This window comes from Solanum lycopersicum, chromosome 12 (genome assembly GCF_036512215.1).
Source record: "Solanum lycopersicum chromosome 12, SLM_r2.1".
In the NCBI taxonomy this organism is placed as follows: Eukaryota; Viridiplantae; Streptophyta; class Magnoliopsida; order Solanales; family Solanaceae; genus Solanum; species Solanum lycopersicum.
The window spans coordinates 61,069,685-61,086,407 of NC_090811.1; the positions used below are offsets into that span (position 1 = coordinate 61,069,685).

General features: G+C 34.5%; 1 protein-coding gene across 6 annotated transcripts; it reads right to left on the bottom strand.

Moving 5' to 3' along the window:
* Positions 1–784: 784 nt before the first annotated feature.
* LOC101268076 (uncharacterized) lies at positions 785–10,725 on the bottom strand. Of its 6 annotated transcripts, none has more exons than XM_019211540.3 (16): positions 10,330–10,725; positions 5,972–6,368; positions 5,703–5,880; positions 5,456–5,595; positions 4,189–5,380; positions 3,989–4,089; positions 3,732–3,876; positions 3,216–3,284; positions 3,068–3,113; positions 2,925–2,972; positions 2,611–2,843; positions 2,355–2,434; positions 2,139–2,274; positions 1,560–1,758; positions 1,376–1,458; positions 785–1,249 (listed from the first exon to the last, which is right to left on the bottom strand). In XM_019211540.3, exons 1-16 carry the CDS (start codon positions 10,436–10,438, stop codon positions 1,115–1,117), a joined length of 3,291 nt encoding a protein of 1,096 aa, XP_019067085.1. In that variant the 5' UTR covers positions 10,439–10,725; the 3' UTR covers positions 785–1,114. The 6 variants fall into 6 exon arrangements, with proteins under 6 accessions (XP_019067085.1, XP_069148942.1, XP_010314280.1 ...); XM_069292841.1 differs by adding an exon at positions 10,090–10,135 and having other exon boundaries at positions 2,611–2,972; positions 10,330–10,677; XM_010315978.4 differs by adding an exon at positions 7,171–7,438 and having other exon boundaries at positions 2,611–2,972; positions 10,330–10,609.
* Between the last annotated feature and the right edge of the window lie 5,998 nt (positions 10,726–16,723).

Sequence of the window (16,723 nt, forward strand, 5' to 3'; positions counted from 1 at the left end):
ACCTTTCGTTGAAAAATTATGTTATATATATATACGTCAAATTCTACATTTAAAGCATATATATTTAAAGTTGGACACCCTGAATAAATATTATGTCTTTGGCATGGTGATATGGGTGTCTATTTGAATAAAGGAGTTCCAGGTTCACCAACAAGGGTTGTGGGGGATTGGTAAGGAGTACAAGGATTGTGGTGGTGTGATAAGTACTCATTTATCCTTAATCAAGAGGTATTGGGTTTGAGTCCCTTTGGGTACGGAGTGTCGGAGTCGTAGTAATATTTGAATGTTTTAGCTAAAAGTTTTTTATTTTCTCATTTTGTATTCACATTGAAGCATGATTAATTTAGATTCGCATCAAAAAGTTACTAGATGGTGCAAGAAAGTTGGCTATTCAAGGTCAGTGACTTCTTTGCTAAAGAGACCTCTTCAAGTGGAACTAGTACGAAGATATAGCCTTACTTGGCCAACCGGGCTTGAACACACTATCTTAAGGAATATTTACGATTTTTTAACTATTAGACTAAACCTTTCACGTGTATCAAGAGTTGTCAATACTTTGAGATGTATTTATTATACCAAAATTTTATCTCTATATATAATGTATTTTTCAGCGAACCCCTTGACCAAGTGTGGGTCCACCCCTGAATACGAGAATGTAAGTTTTAGTATATCATTTTAGTCATTCTGTCGTTAAATTCATGTCTGTCTAGGCTTGGTTAGGTTCAGCTCACTCTCTGCTTTTGTAACTCTTTGGATGTTATGTATTTTGAATAGTTTTTAGAACTTTAGGATATTAATCATGCTTCTTTAAAAAGTCAAATATTTCTCACAAAAATACATAATGAAACTTCACCCAAAAATGACCAGTCAAAAGAATATTTGAGAATCTATAGCCAAACTCTATCTTCATCTTAAATAGTCAAATTCAGTATAACTAAGTCATATCTTGCTTTTACTAATCCATCATTTGTGGATTTCCAGACAACATATTTGACAAAATGAACCTAGCATTTTGTGCTTCCACAGAAAGAATACCATGATTAACGGGATAAACTTGTTGACGATTTCCCTTAAAATTGTACGACGAAAAATGGCATTTTGGCAAACGATCCACTTAATCTATTTTGAGTTCTCCAAATCTCTCCTTCTCCTCATGCAATGTGTTAAATACAGAAGTCAGCTCTGGGAATGCGGACACCAGTAATAGCTCGAGAAGATCAAGGACTAACTGCTTCATACACACAGATGACTGTACAAGAAAAAAAAAGTCAAGTTAGAAGAGGTCAAACACAGAAAGTAAGACGGATGAAAGAAGTTAATACGGTATGATCATATTAACTAGTTTCCTGAACACAATGACGTGGTGATTGATTACCTGGATGAAGTAATAAAGATCCTTTGCACACTGTTCGTATTCTTTGTGACCAACAAGTCCTACAATAGCAGCTGGTGCCTTATCTGCAAATGATAATAGGAGTCGAACAATTGCTGAGTACGGAAAAAAGAAAATGAGTAGAGTTGAATGCATATATCCAACAGAATATGGTAAAAGAACCAACCAATCATTAGCTCATAAACAAATTTTGCACGTTGCTCTGCTTCTAGTTTCTGCATCTCATCCAGTTTCTGTGAATTCTCCAGCCTGGGCGAAGATAATGGAGTTGAAGGTTGGCCTGGAGGACAATTAGGGGATGAGGTGGGAGCAGGATGTTGACGTGCTGGGTGCTTTGTGATGAATATACCATCCGGCCAGAGAATCTACATGGAGCACAAAGAGTTAACCGATACTTAGTCCAACATTGAAATCTTGGCTGTCCAGAGTCATGGGAAACTGCATTAAAACGATTTTAAAGAAGCATGCACCAGCTCTTTCATTTGAATCAATAAAGCAAGTTAGATGATGACTGATGACAGCACATACTCCAGTGCCCTGTCTCCACCTCCTAAAAGGGGAGAAAGAACATAGAGCACAATCAGAAAAAGAACAAAAAGACACAAGAATTTCCCGAACAAAAATATGTTGAGAGCTAACGACACTTATCCAGGAGCCAAAAACATAACTATCCCACATGCAAATAAATTTTGTCATTATCACCTCTCTTTCTTGAAAAATAAACAAATGGGCACTTGAACAATACCTGCTCAACACGTTGGATACCTGCTGCAACTACTGAACCCCTGCGCAGACGCTGGATTTTCTCAATCAGCCAATCATCAAATGCATCACCCATTCCTAGTTGTAAAACCTGTTTAGCCACCCAGAATGCATTCCTCCTAAAATGAAGTCCATGACACAAGTGCATTTAAAATCAAGTCCAAGAGCATAATTTGATAGTCACATATGTAAATACTACCTGATCCATCCACCATCTTGGAGCTGAAAAATGACGTCGACAAGATCTAATATAGGCACAGTTAAATTTGGTGGCACCCACTACAGTGAAATAAAAATGAGGTTTAGAGCCATTTAGAAATTACATCAAATATAAAAGCATCCTTCAATAAATGAACCTTCTCATCTTCCCATAATCGATGAATCGGAAGCAATATATTCTTTAGAGTTCAATAGTGCAAGGAGGTATATTCTTTCCAAATTAGACAAGTGACTACCTCACTGGGAAAGGTAGGATCCACGGTAGCAGCAACAAGAGATTCAGGTGATGCAAGTGAGTTAGTTTCAACTGATTTTGATGTCGTCTGCATGTTTGGGGTTGATTTTCTATTTGCATGCACCTTGTTGTCACTATTTGAATCCTCAAAAGTTTCTGTGAGAGGTCTTTTTGGAGGAGAGAGTGCAACATAATCTTTCCTGAACCTTGATTCATGTCCTGCATGATCGTGTTCTATCCTTGAAGTCAGATTCTTGCTTTCAGTATTAGAATGCTTCCCCTTGGAGGATAACAGATCAGTTCGAGGGCTTATACCATGCGGAGGTTCTTTACTCTTTTGGCGTACAGTCCTGTCCAGGTCAGCTGAAATCCAGTATCCATATAAACTATTTATAACTAACACACAGGACGATGCCCCACCCCTTTTCCCTCTCATCATGCTAACTCAGATTACTCACCCTGTAATGTTTCAATTATGGACAAGGAGTTTGAGAAGCTATATGTCTGCATAACAAAACAAAGGAACAGAGAAAGAATGTAAAATCAACTCTTTTTGTTCTAAAGCCTATCCAGAGTAAGAAACTGTAAACTGATAATGTTTTCAACCTGTGAATCCACACTGAGGAAGTCCCATACTTCGATGGAGTTGGAAACAGTTGGGAGCAGCAAAAGTTTCTAAGGGAAGCAGAAACAGAAGCCAAAAAAATACAAAGATAACATTAGACAAATGAAATAAAAGCAAAGTAGTAGATAAAAGTGAACAAGATCTTTTAGAGGACTATATACCAAAACGCAGTTTCCTGATTAATCTTAACCTTCTCTTGGCAACCCATGACGTCCAAATAGCACTGGAACTAGTAAAGGTATTTTATTGATTTCAGGAATATGAAAGACAATTCTTGGCAGATATGAAAGTCCAAGTACTACTACAGAACTAAGACCAAGATTAAGTGCTATGATAAACGCAAAGTATAACATATTTAAAGGAGTGAAAGAGTAACATTTCAACATTATTTAGATATCATAGCAAATGCATCGAACAAGATGTCACTATGATCTGGAAGAACGTAATATTGATTGCTAAAGGAAGGGACAGTCATGTGCCATCTATTAAAGTATCACCTTCAAATATATGTCAAGTGATTTGCACCGTTCTCGAATGACAGGACCATCCAGACTTGAAGAGAGGAAATGCTTGGGAGGTAAATGAAGATTGTACTCCGGAAACTCCTTAAGACGCCAGTGTAGCTCCTCAAAATGTTGAAACCTGCAACTAGCAGCCTAAATTTTAATTTGATGCAAGGGATTCTTGAGATCATAATCTCTACAAAAGAGTGATCATCACCCCGCCTAACAAAAGAAAGTTCAAATCACTCTACCTTCTTTTGATAGACCAACTATTATTGTTCATGTCTGTAACAGATATGGAATAAACAGCAAAAGTTTTGGAGCCACTTCTTACGATATTAGCACTCAGGACCTGCAACAGAGAAAAAGCTTATTCAGTAGACGTCCAAGATCATCCGAGTTAATCCTTAAGTAGGTAACATGGACAAAAGGATGACAATCAAATTCATACCTCACTTCTTAATTTCAAAAAAGAATCAGCAATTATAGAACCTGTTGTAGAATAAGGACCCATACTATGAATTTCCGAAAAGCTTCTTGACGATACATATGATGATGCGTTAGTGTCACTAGAAATTCTACTGAATATTTCTGTCTCAGAGTCATCACTTGGACCATCCAGTTTCACATTTTCTTTGGATTTTAATATATCTTGTCCATCCCCCTGTAAGAAGCTGGTTCTTTGTGTCTCTTGCCACAAGTGTTCCGTTTGGTTGCTTAATCTAGACCTTTTCCGTCCAGACAGTACTCTATTTAAGTGTTTAGAGCGAATATGTGTTTTACTAGCTTTTCCATTTCTTCTCTTATGGCCTTCATTATTTTCAAGTGGATGATGAATGTGATTGACATTCCTTATATTTTTCCCATCCCACACTTGAGTTCCTGGAGAGTCAAAACCAGTCACACTGCTGGGTTCTTCATCTTCAGTAGTGTAAGAACTAGTGCTCTCTGATTCATCCTCATCTGAGCTATGTTCATTTTCCTCTTGATACGAGTAATCTGGAGGATAAATTGGTCTTTTCAAATCACCTTGCGAGGTAGCATTGTCCTTCACATAATGCTTAGCTCCAACCTTGTTTGCTCTCTCACTCTCTTTCTGTTTAGCTTCCTTTGAGTGTCCTGGCGATTTTGGTGCACTTATCAACGAACTCTTCTTGAGTTTATCAGATGCTAGATTGGCCTCTTCTTTCCGTTTATAGTTTCTGCCTTTTGCCCATATATTGTCTAAATTTTCAGGGGCCAGGGCTTCAGTCTTTCTACGAGAAAGCAAATCTAGCCTTTCACCCCACTCTCCTCCAGAATGGTGTCTATGAATACCTCTTCCGTCATCTGCATCGGCTTGTGATGGCAAAGAACTCCAAGAACGAGTAGACCGAGCATCAAGTGAAAGCAAAGGGTCCAACAACAAATCTGTTCCATTCATAGTGTTCATGGCATGCTCCTCAGTGTTATTAGGTTGGTCATTTTTTAGTTGTACAAGCTCTACGCCCTTGGCAGAAGGATCTAAAACCCGAGAAAAATGATCTGCTGATATTTTACCAGATCCAACCGGCCTGGACTGTGGTTCAGTTTCTGCTGCTGTGTTCCCTTTATCACCCTTCTTTACAGAAACAACTAGAGACTCAATCCTCTCGTTGATGAACCTGACAAAAGTTATTGAACAAGTAAAGAGCAGAACAAAATTTGACTACAACAAGCAAGATCTAGGAAACTGTTACCTTGGATTAGCTATATTTAATACTGGTCGCATTACAACACAAGCAAGAAGCTCCCTGACAATGTTGTGGAATAAAGAGCACTGTGCATCCTCTGACTGAAAAGTGTATGAAATGAGACCATCCATAAGATGCTGGAGTACCTGCAGATCAAGAAGACTAATATAAGATAAATAAAACATCCGGACCAAAAGGGCTTCTAGAAATCAATTGATTATCAGTTGTTAAGAGATAATAAAAATGAAACTACTTTGTGCTCAGCCTCCGGAGAAAACAAAGCAGGATGTAATTTGTTGTCTGCAGCCAACACCAGTTTAAGCTCCACATCTAGCTCTTCAATTGTCAAAGAAATTGGGCGTTTCTTCTGAATCTTTATTTTGCTTGCACGAAACAGCTCCAAGTGAGTGCGTATTAGATTGATAATATCTCTGCATGTGTTCAGTTGAATGAATTCTTTAAGATAAAAAGTTAAGGTAAAGAGGAAATCTTCAGCAACATCCAGGAACTAAAATTTTAAACCTTGTGATGAGATCTATAAGATTAATAGTTCTCATGCGACGTGAAATTTCCCCTAGTACACCATTCATGATCTGCACTAGTTCCTCAGGACCCTGTGTATCAGAGGTTATGCGGGAGTACCAGAGATCTGTGACCCACTCAGAAACTATATGCCTGGTGAAGTGATCTATTGCTTCTTCGACAGCAGGTGAATTTACTTTCTTCCTCCAGGTGGGCTTCTCATTAACTGTTCTTGGAATATCAATATGTTTCCTCTGAAAAGTGCTGTTTGATATGGATGACTTACTTTTATATGTTACAGCTTTCATCCGCGCGTCAAAATCAAGAGACAGATAACGAAGGGAAACAATAAAGAGTGCAGCTACAGGCAAGTTGACAAAAACTGAGGAGCTCGTCACTGCGAAGCAAAACAAGGGGAAAATGACAATTTAGGTTTATAAGGCCTGTCGTCATAGTATGTCTAAAGAATAGTCAACTGTAAGTTTAATCCAGATATTGGAACCAACGGATTGCAAACATTCAGCCTTCATCCCACTGCAGTTTCTTTTTTTAAAAAAAAAAGTATCTCTCAAAGATGCATGTAGCTTACAGAGAGAAATTTGTCATGACAGACATACAGAAGTGTAGGTTCTTAGACTTAGCTCCTACATAGGCAGCTACAATACAAGAAACTTTATACTGGGAAACACTAGAAGCGGTGAAGTACAGCAATTGCATCAACAATTGTTCCGGTACATCGATTAAGTAGTTTACAGCATCATACTCAATCCCAAGACAGATGGCCATCACAACTACAGAAATGCTCGAACATTATTAAAAAATGATTTCTCTGAGCACAAAGAAGAAGGATCAAATCCTTCAATAAACTTTGGTAAAGTCTTACGGCAACAGATTGTTTCCTGCTTTAGCACACATTTTATTTCAAGAGAAGATACTAAGATAAATAGACATTTATATAGAATTAAATCGAGGGAAAATGCACACACATTGTATAAAAACATATCTTCATGCCTATTGCTTGACCAGTAGGGGTGGAACTACAATATGGCTTATGGGGTACAGCCAAACCCAATAGCTTTGGTCCAACCCCGGTATTTATCTTAAAAAATTCATTGAATATGCACAAATTATTAATTTAGAACTCAATAACTTAAAAGAACTAGAATCCTGAACCCATAAGCTTCAAATCCTGGCTCTACCTTTGTTGACCAACCATGCATGTCTTCACAGTTGTATTAAGTTGTTAGTCATCGGTCATAAATTAAAGGAGGACACTTCCACTTGCGCTTTACCTCTTAGTTCCTCCAATTTTAAGCTTCTCAACTTTGATCTATGACATATTAAGTAGTCAGAAAAGTTGCAAAGAAATACTCCCTGCGAGTCAGACAACATTTGGCTTCTTTTACTGCCTTGCACTCATAAATATCTTAGGTTTCATTCTTTCTTCACATTGGCTTCCATGCCTTCCTGCATCAAATCTATTGGTTGAATCATTGTGGACCTTGAAATGGTATCCATATAGTACATTGTAAGAGAACTGTGAATCCTATGTGTCGTGCCGATCGCCACAAGAATAGTTATCCATAATTACTTCTAGCCTTTAGGAACTTTTTCTTGATAGTTTTAATGTTTTCATCTTCTTTTATTCACCTAACTTTATGGATTTTTCTCTAGCCAGCCTGATAAAAATGGGACTTCTTGAAGTCTGATATAATTTCTCATAGAAGTTAGTGTGCTAATTTTGATGATGTGTATGTATTATGCAGGCTGGAAAGGAACTCAAGAAAGAATCCTGTAAAGCGGCACAAAAGGAAAAAGAAACAAGCAAGCTGTAAGTTGATTACAATCAACAGGAAGATCCCAACAAGCAAGTTGTAAATTGATTAGAATCAACGGGAAGACCTCTTATCTATCAATCAAAGGAAACTATTAAAAATAACTGATACCATCACAAATCAAGGAGAACTCAAAAGTAAGCTATCAAGAACCCATCAATAAAGAAGAAATCATGACATAGACCAAGATGCAGATCTCATTTGGAGTCCCTAAATCTTGTTTGGAGAGAATTGCTCCACAAAGCTGATCAATGGACTAATTGATTGAAAGTCAATAAAGACCTTATTCTTGGAAACAGGACCCTCCTTCCTTCTCCAAGAATCAAATCTCTTGGGTTGTCATCTCTTCTAAAAAAAAACCTTCAGTCTGATCATCCACCTCTATAAGAAGGTCACTGAAGAAAGAAGAAGATATACCATACATCTGAACCATCTCACAAGCTCTATTCTACTTTTAGCAAGCATTGTTTTTCCGAGTGGTGTACTAAAAAAAGAAGAGAGACAAATATTGTTGGTAAGGCTTTGTATCAAAAGATTGAAAAAAGATTGAATGTAGATTTAGGAGCTATACTCGACAAGCACTGTATAGGTTCAACAATTTTTCGAACTCCATACATTTTATTAGTAATTATTATCTTCTCAATCTCTGTTTTCACATAGAGTTAAAGTATGTGACGGCAAAAGCACTAGATCATAACGTAAGCATCAATAGTATCTATGCATGGTCTAGCACAAATCTAGAACAAAAGGAACAGTATTTTCTGCAACAACAACATACCCAATGTAAGCTGCAACTGCACTGTGTCCTGTCTAATCACTTCTCCGTTATACTTCTCCGACTTACCTCTAGCTAACTGAAACCATCTACGCCAACCTCTCACACCTCCGCAGAGGGCATCCATGCATCTTCTCTTAACATGTTTGAATCATCTCAATCTCGCTTTCGCATCTTGTCTTTCATTGAGGTCACTCCTACTTTGTTTTGGATATCTTCATTTCTAATCCGATCCTCCTAGTGTTCCCACACATCCACTGCAGCTTCCTCATTTTTACAATTTTCATCTTCTAAACGTGAGAGTTTTTGCTTGACCAAGACTCTACCCCATACAATATAGTTGGTTGAACCACTACACTGTAGAACTTGCCTTAAGGTTCTGGTAACACCTACTTGTTACACAATACTACAAATGCAAGCCTCCACTTATCTACACTGCATTAATATGATGTGTCACAGCATCATCAATCTCCTCATTTCCTTGGATACCGAGACCCAAAATACATTAAACTTTGGATGGCATGTGCATCATGTCTCGCTTGCATACCAGCTCAGGTTATAGAAAGGAGTAACATACAAGATCTGACTTTTTCCAACTACTTCATTTTATTTTTTTGCACAGGATTCCTTCTAGTGAAGAGAGAACTCTTGAATTTCTTTCTATCAACATGCATGGGATCCCTAGTACTTTCCTCAGCATGTAGTATGTTTCCGTAGAAATCATATTAATCTAGCTAACAACCAGCAAATGTTGATACACGAGCAGGAAGTTGATCACATTTTGAATGAATAAACTTGTGTGATCAGAAGAGGCAGAATCAGGATTTGAAACTTATGGGTTCGGGATTTTAGTCCTTTCGAGTTATTGAGTTCAAAGTTAATAATTTAGACATAATAAATGGTTTTTTGAGACAAATAATCAATCACCTGTGGTCAGGAATCTAATCCTATTGTTAACTGGGTGCACTCCTCCGTCGAAGTGCTCTTACAAGGTAACATTGTAACAACCCAATTCACACAAGGTAGCAAATTCAAAGTCCAGCAGATCGAGCCGATACAGGTCAATATACTTATGCAGCAGTTCTTTTCTTTTCTCCTTCTTTGGTTTACCAAGTTTATAACATCTACATTTAGTAACTCATTCCTCTAATGATTAGCTAGTTTATCAAGTCTTCTAGGGAATTCTCGATTAAAGTGATCCTACATTGTCATTTCATAGCTAGTTTCAGCAGTCACTCATTGATTCTTGGGCCTTTCGAGTCACACGAGCTCATTGTAGCACATTCAAACCACCAAAGAAGCTGCATTTCTCTCTCCTTACTGAAGTGGTTTAAAAAGAATTTGCAAGGTCAAAAAGGAGAGGGAGGCCTAAAAGAGCCACTCTACAGTTACATACTTCGCATCCATTATTAAAATCCTCATCACAACCAAAATAAGTAACCTTAGAATCCATCCCTACTTGTACATGAAAGACCTTGGATCAAAAAAATTAGTATGGAATGTCATACCCTAGTCTGAGCCTTCAAATCAATCAAATCCTTACTTCAAGTACATCTACACAAGGTAGGCCCTCATCAGCGCGGCGGAACAAGGATTTTCATTAACAATAATCAAAACTACTTTAAAGTAAATACACAAAGAAATTCAATATCAACTACATATTACACAAAAAATAATAATTTTAACCAGCAGCGATAGAGGATTACGGTAAACTACAATAGCTCTAGAAAATAAAAATGAATACTCACGAGACATTAAATAGGAGAGCCCAATAGCACATATGACTAAGAAAACAACTCTCTTCTTAGCTTCTTCAACAAGGTCTCGAACAGTCACCGATTGCCTTTCGGTGCTCATTTTTTGTGCTTTTTCAAATCAAATCCTTCACAATTATCATCGATTACCTAATTGACCACACAATTACAGCAGCAACAATTACTATAACTCAGTCACAAACAAGCTGAATTTGATCTTTCAACAATAGAGATGATCGTACTGTAGAATTTTGATGATTTTGCAATTTTCAATATGATGAAATTGAATGTGTGGAAATGTTGAGAAGGAGGTGGAGTAGCGATTGGTTAGGTATCCGTTCTAATAATTACTCACGTCTCATTGTGAGTTTTTGTCTAAAAGCATCATTTAATTATACGTCAAATTTAAATTATATTTTTATAGTATTATTTTTAGCAAAAAATATCTTTTAACTATATCCAAACTTAAAATATATTCTTAATGTATTATTTTTAACAGAAAACGTCCTTCGAGTATTTCTAAGTAAACAACTTTCCTCCTTTTGTTAGATATTATCAAAAAAACTAGAGAATCTTACGAAAACATGAGCAGTTAAGTGACTATCAACAAAATTTATTATGCATAATTCTATTACTTTCTATCACAAGTTCTTGAATAATATAAAAAATCTTAAACATTGTTGCTTATGGAAACTAAAAATAATTGAAAGGTGTGAGCGTACATGATTTGCCTTTTCCATAACGGAAAGAAGTTGAAGATTAATTATTTTTATCTTTTTCTTAACCAATTAAATCAATAGATTTTTGGGTCAATCTAATATCAAAGTGACCTGATTATGTTTCGTATTTGAGTTTCATTCTACATTCTTAAAATGGGAAGTCTCCACAAATGTCGTTTCTAGCATATTCAATTGAGAACAAATATATTTAAATTAGTAATATTTTTATTAAAATTATATGAAAAATTAATGAAAAACAGTCAAATTAAAAGATTTTGCATAATTCTTAACACAATTACGAAAAAAATCACTAATATTCTTGGCATATCTAAGAATAATAATTAGGAAGGGACGATTAATTTTTGTGGGATATATCGATTAGTTTTCTGATAAATTCAAGTAGAAAGGTGAAAATTGTTTACTTTAAAATACTTGAAGAATATTTTATGATAAGAATGATACTTTAAGGATGTAGTTTGAGTTTGAAATATAGTTTAAGGATGAGTTTGACCAAAAACTTAAAATAATTAATCTCCAACTTCTTTCTGTTACGAAAAAGACAAATCATATACGCTCACACCTTCCAATCATTTTTAGTTTCCATAAGCAACAGTGTCTAACATTTTTTATATTTTTCAAGAATTTTTGATAGAAAGTAATGAAATTATGTATAATAACTTTTGTTGATAGTCACGTTAATTGCTCATGTTTTCGTAAGATCCCTTAGTTTTTTGACAATATTTAACAAAAGGATGAAAGTTGTTCAGTTACAAATACTTAAAGGATGTTTTCTGCTAAAATTGATACTTTAAGGATGTAGTTTAAGTTTGGAAAATAGTTAAAGGATATTTTCAGCTAAAAATGATATTTTAAAGATGTAGTTTAAGTTTGAGGTATAGTTGAAGAATGTTTTTGGCCAAAAACTTTGTCATTTGCTTTCGATTTTACTTCTAAACTCGATTTGAATTACTAAATATTCATTCACTTGGTTAACTGATTTGAAATATATTTCGTCTAAAAAGTTTGATATTCGTAAGATAATCAATTTAATTTTCTTTTATAAATTCGAATAAAAAAATCTCATTCATTCAAATTTATATAATTTAACAATATTTTTAAAATAATGATAAAAAATGAAACGACTCTCGATAATAATATTATTACGAAACAAAAAAATAGTAAGCAATTTTATTATAAAAATGAAAATTAATGTCTAAACTCATACAAAATAATATATGTGTTGATACATTTCAATCGGTTAATTAATGGATGAATATTAAAAAGTAATACAAATACCTATTGTTTCATTAAATATTAGAATATTTTATTGCATTATAATCATAAAAGAATAGTTTCATTTTTAATCATCACCCTATTTGCTTTATTCTTTTGTACCTAATCAAAATACATCAATTTCAGGTAAATTTTTGAATCAGGATTCATCTATTATATGTACTCCATTTTTTAGGGATCATTTGGTAGAGGAAAGAGGTATATCTCAAGATTATTAATAATGAGATTGTTATGCATGTTGTAATTATAATGACAAAGTTATTGATTTAAAATAAATAAATTAGGCAAAAAAAAAATTTAATTTTAATTCTGTCTTTGAACAAAAAGTTTGGGAGAAATATTTTCAAAAAATTCGTTTTATAAGTAGATTGTTAAAGTAGTATAGGGACAAAAAAGAGACTTGTACATTGTGCTCATAAACTTTAAAAAGATACTTTAGAGATGTTTGAAGTATAAAGGTGTACGTACACGTGGCTTACATTAGGGCTATTAAGAAAATGTACGATAGAACCAAAACTCGAGTTAGGATAGTAAGAGGTGATTTGGAGCACTTTCTGGTCATGGTGGGGTTGCACCAAGGATCAAACCTTAACTCTTTTTTTTTGTCTCGATGAATGAATGTATATATCGACACGATATATTCAAGCGCATATGTCATGGTGTATGTTATTCCTAGATAACATATATATTGATTAATGAGACGCAAAATAAAGTTAATGATAGGGTGGAAGTTTGGAGAGAGTATGAAGTCTAAAGATTCCAAGTTAAGTAGGATTAAGATAAAGTATTTGAAGTGACGTGACACATGCTACTGAGGTGGAAGTGACACCAATTCACTAGTTATTTAATTCCAAAGAGGTGGAAGTGATGATCAATCCACTAGTTATTTAATCCAAAGAGAGAAAGTTTCAACTTTATTGGGTCTGTAATTCAAGGAGATTGGACGATTAACAATGATATAGCGCACAATATTAGATCATGGTAGGTGAAATTTGAAGTTTGCCTCTAAGGTATTGTGCAATAAACATGTGTCGCCGAGTCTCAAAAGGTAAGTCTTACATCGTGATGGTTAGACTAATACGATTGTATATGGGGGTAGAATGCTCACTATTATATGGGATATAGTGCTGACAATTTCATGATGTAACATAGATAAGGGGAAGTGATTAGACAAGATACAAAAAAGGATACTCTAATGAATGTGTGAGTATCTTAGGAGAGATATGATTAAAAGCAAAATTATTCGATATAAAGTGGTGATGGCCTTCGTGGCAGATAAAATGACAAAAACAAGGTTGAGATTGTTCGTATATATGAAGACAGGGTACAAAGTTGTGTCAGCCAAAAGGTGTGAGAGGTTGACTATAACAGGAATTAGGAAAAATACAGTATGGTGGAAGATTTAAAAAAACTAAAGGTGAAGCGTGTTTAGACAGAATATGTGATACATCTTCGGTATACAATTGCAATTTGTAGATTGGTAAGTAACTACACATCTACATTTGTATATTAAAAAAGGCATAATACATATATTGGACCTTAAATTTGGCTTCAAATTTTAACTTTGACCTCCAACTTTCATAATGCACAAACAGACACTTTAACTATTTAACTTTTAAATAAATAAATACACGAGTCTTACATAGCACAATTGTCACGACCCAAAACGAGTCGTGAGTGGCACCCACACTTAACCTACTAGGTGAGCGAACCAACAAATCTAAACCCCAACATTTACCAATAGTTCAACTATGAATAACAAAAATAATGCGGAAGATCCAAAACTTATTAATGTAACCAATTAAATAAGTTTCTAAAGTTTAACACTTATTATCCCCAAAATCTGGAAGTCATCACATCAAGAACATCTATCCTCAAATTACCAAGTCTAAGAGTATTTAAGAAACCAAAATAAGTAAAAAGATGGTCCATGTCCGAAATTCAAAGACATCAAGACGTGAATGAGAAAATCCAGCAAGAGCTAGAAATAATAGCTCACCCTGAACTCTGATATGTTGGAGACCGACTAGAGCTGAGGGCGAGTCGAAGTCGATGGTACACTTGCTGCACTCCACAAAGAACAAAGAAGAAAATACAAGTATGGTTCAGTATAAGGAACACGTTCTGAGTAGGTATCATCGGTCAACTCAAAATAGAAATCAATATATAATGAATAATAATATAAAATCAACTACAATACTTAACAGGTGGCAAGCAACAAACACACGAACCATTGACAACAACAACACCATAATAGGTACACCATCAATCACAACATCAAGCACACATATGAGGACTCATGCCTCCACAACATACTCATTTGGTAAATAGGTTCCTTGAGATTAAGTATATTTAGTTACTTCAAGATTCCTTGCCTTTAATGTTATTATGTCGGAACGTGACACTCCGATCCCATAATACCGTGTCCATTCTATTGCGCCCCATTTTCGCAGAAAACGAATTTTGTGCACGACCTAACAACTCTTTTGGGATTTCGAGTTTGGAAGTCCAACTAGGGTCAACAAGCCAGAGATTAGGGTAAGGGTTCAAATTACCTCGAGGGAAGGTGTTAGGCATCCCTCGAGGTCCACAAGTGTGGGTCCCGGCCGTATCTCATGCAATCTATGTGGGGGTTACAATTAGCAATCAAAGTCACTTCATTTATTAATTTATTTAATCTTGCTAAGTGATAACAAATATAAGACAATTAATATTATTTCATTAATTTGAGCATGCAAGGCTGGGTGATAGCAATAAACAATCAAGCTTTACTTTTAAAACATATGAGACTGTTATAAACAAAATTTGTAAATATTAAGCAATTAATATATGAGAAAGTAAAGTTTGAAAATTGATAAGTTTTGAGTAGGAATTTTTATTTTTTTTTAAAATGTTTGTTTCTTTATAGGGATGATGCCACGATATTGTTGATCATGCTCCTCCACTATAGAAACAATTTTGATTTGAGGTCGGTCTAAAAAATAGTTTACGTTTTTTGAAAATGATTTCAAAGATTTAATTTACATGTAGGCACATAAATATTTACACATAAATACACATAATTCCTTTTGAAATTCATGGGTAGGTGGTACTTCCGGGGACGCGTCGGGTTTAAAAAAATGGAACTAGACCTCGTAGTTCCTTTGACTTTCCCACTAACGATAGGTTAGGAGATAGTGCTTATAATTTATTTTTAAAATAAAACAATGTCATAATCAATCCAAAGTTTTAAAGGAAGATTGAATAATGACTTTTTTTAAAAAATTATGTTGCAAGGTTTTGATATGAAATATTTTTAAAAGCCAAGTAATTTGCTAAATGCATGAAATGATTCTAATTTAGTATTATTAAAAAAAACATATTGCATCATGAATGCGGAAGACAAATAGGATAATATTAACTAATTTTTGGGTAGAGGGCACAAATATGCACAAACAAATTTTATTTTTATAGAAATGTTAAAAGTTCTTTACAAGCCTATAGACATGAATTTCTAGGTGTTCAAAAATAAGACATATATGCATGATTTTTGTAAATCTAAATGATATGAACAAATTAATCTTTAGGCATGGTTTCTACATGACAAGACAATGCTAACGTTATAACATTGTTAAAACACCCAATCAGCCTACTAAATTATTATAATTTGATTTTAACATTAAAAATTAATGGAATCTAGTTTATTATTTTGTAGACTTATTAACAAAGCATCAAACAATTGATTGGATTATAACACCTACAAACAATAATTCTAGGTGGTTAAAGACAAATCTATAGGCATGATTTCTAAAATTTTATAATGAACAAGTAAGCATATAAATCCCCCTCCCCTAGACGACCCCCCAAATAAATTTATATATATGATCTTTAGAGTTACAATTGTTACAACATTCGAATAAATAAAATAGGAAAAATTTATATATACATTCAAATAAACAAATAAATCTTTCTTCAATTAATCTCCAACTTGAACTTCAAGTTTGAAACCTGTCAAAATAATCAAATAACTACACAAGTAATCACACTTATTAGTCAAGGTGAGACAATATGCAATCATTTAATGACGAATTATACATATATATATATATATATATATATATATATAAAATAATAGTTTACACAAATGTGTGAATGTAAAGATAGTGTGAATGTTAAGAACACTAACCAGTTAAGCAAAACAAATTGATTCAACTTTTACTTGAACAAAGTAGTAAGATAGCGAAGAAGAACACTTGAATAATTACCGGATTCTCAATGTATTGTTAGAGTAGCAAGAGAGAAGAGAGAGTGATGAGAGAATTTGTGATTGAGAGTGAATGAGTGTATGAGTTGATGAGAGAACTTGTTATGAAAGATGAGTGTCTGTGAATGAATTG

Coding starts and splice junctions, on each gene's coding strand:
- LOC101268076 (XM_004252292.5), bottom strand. CDS start 10,438: ATGAGCACCGAAAGGCAATCGGTGACTGTTCGAGACCTTGTTGAAGAA. Junction 2,435..2,610: donor ATCCTACCTTTCCCAGTGAG/GTAGTCACTTGT, acceptor ATTTCACTGTAG/TGGGTGCCACCAAATTTAAC. Junction 2,275..2,354: donor CAAGATGGTGGATGGATCAG/GTAGTATTTACA, acceptor ACTTCATTTTAG/GAGGAATGCATTCTGGGTGG.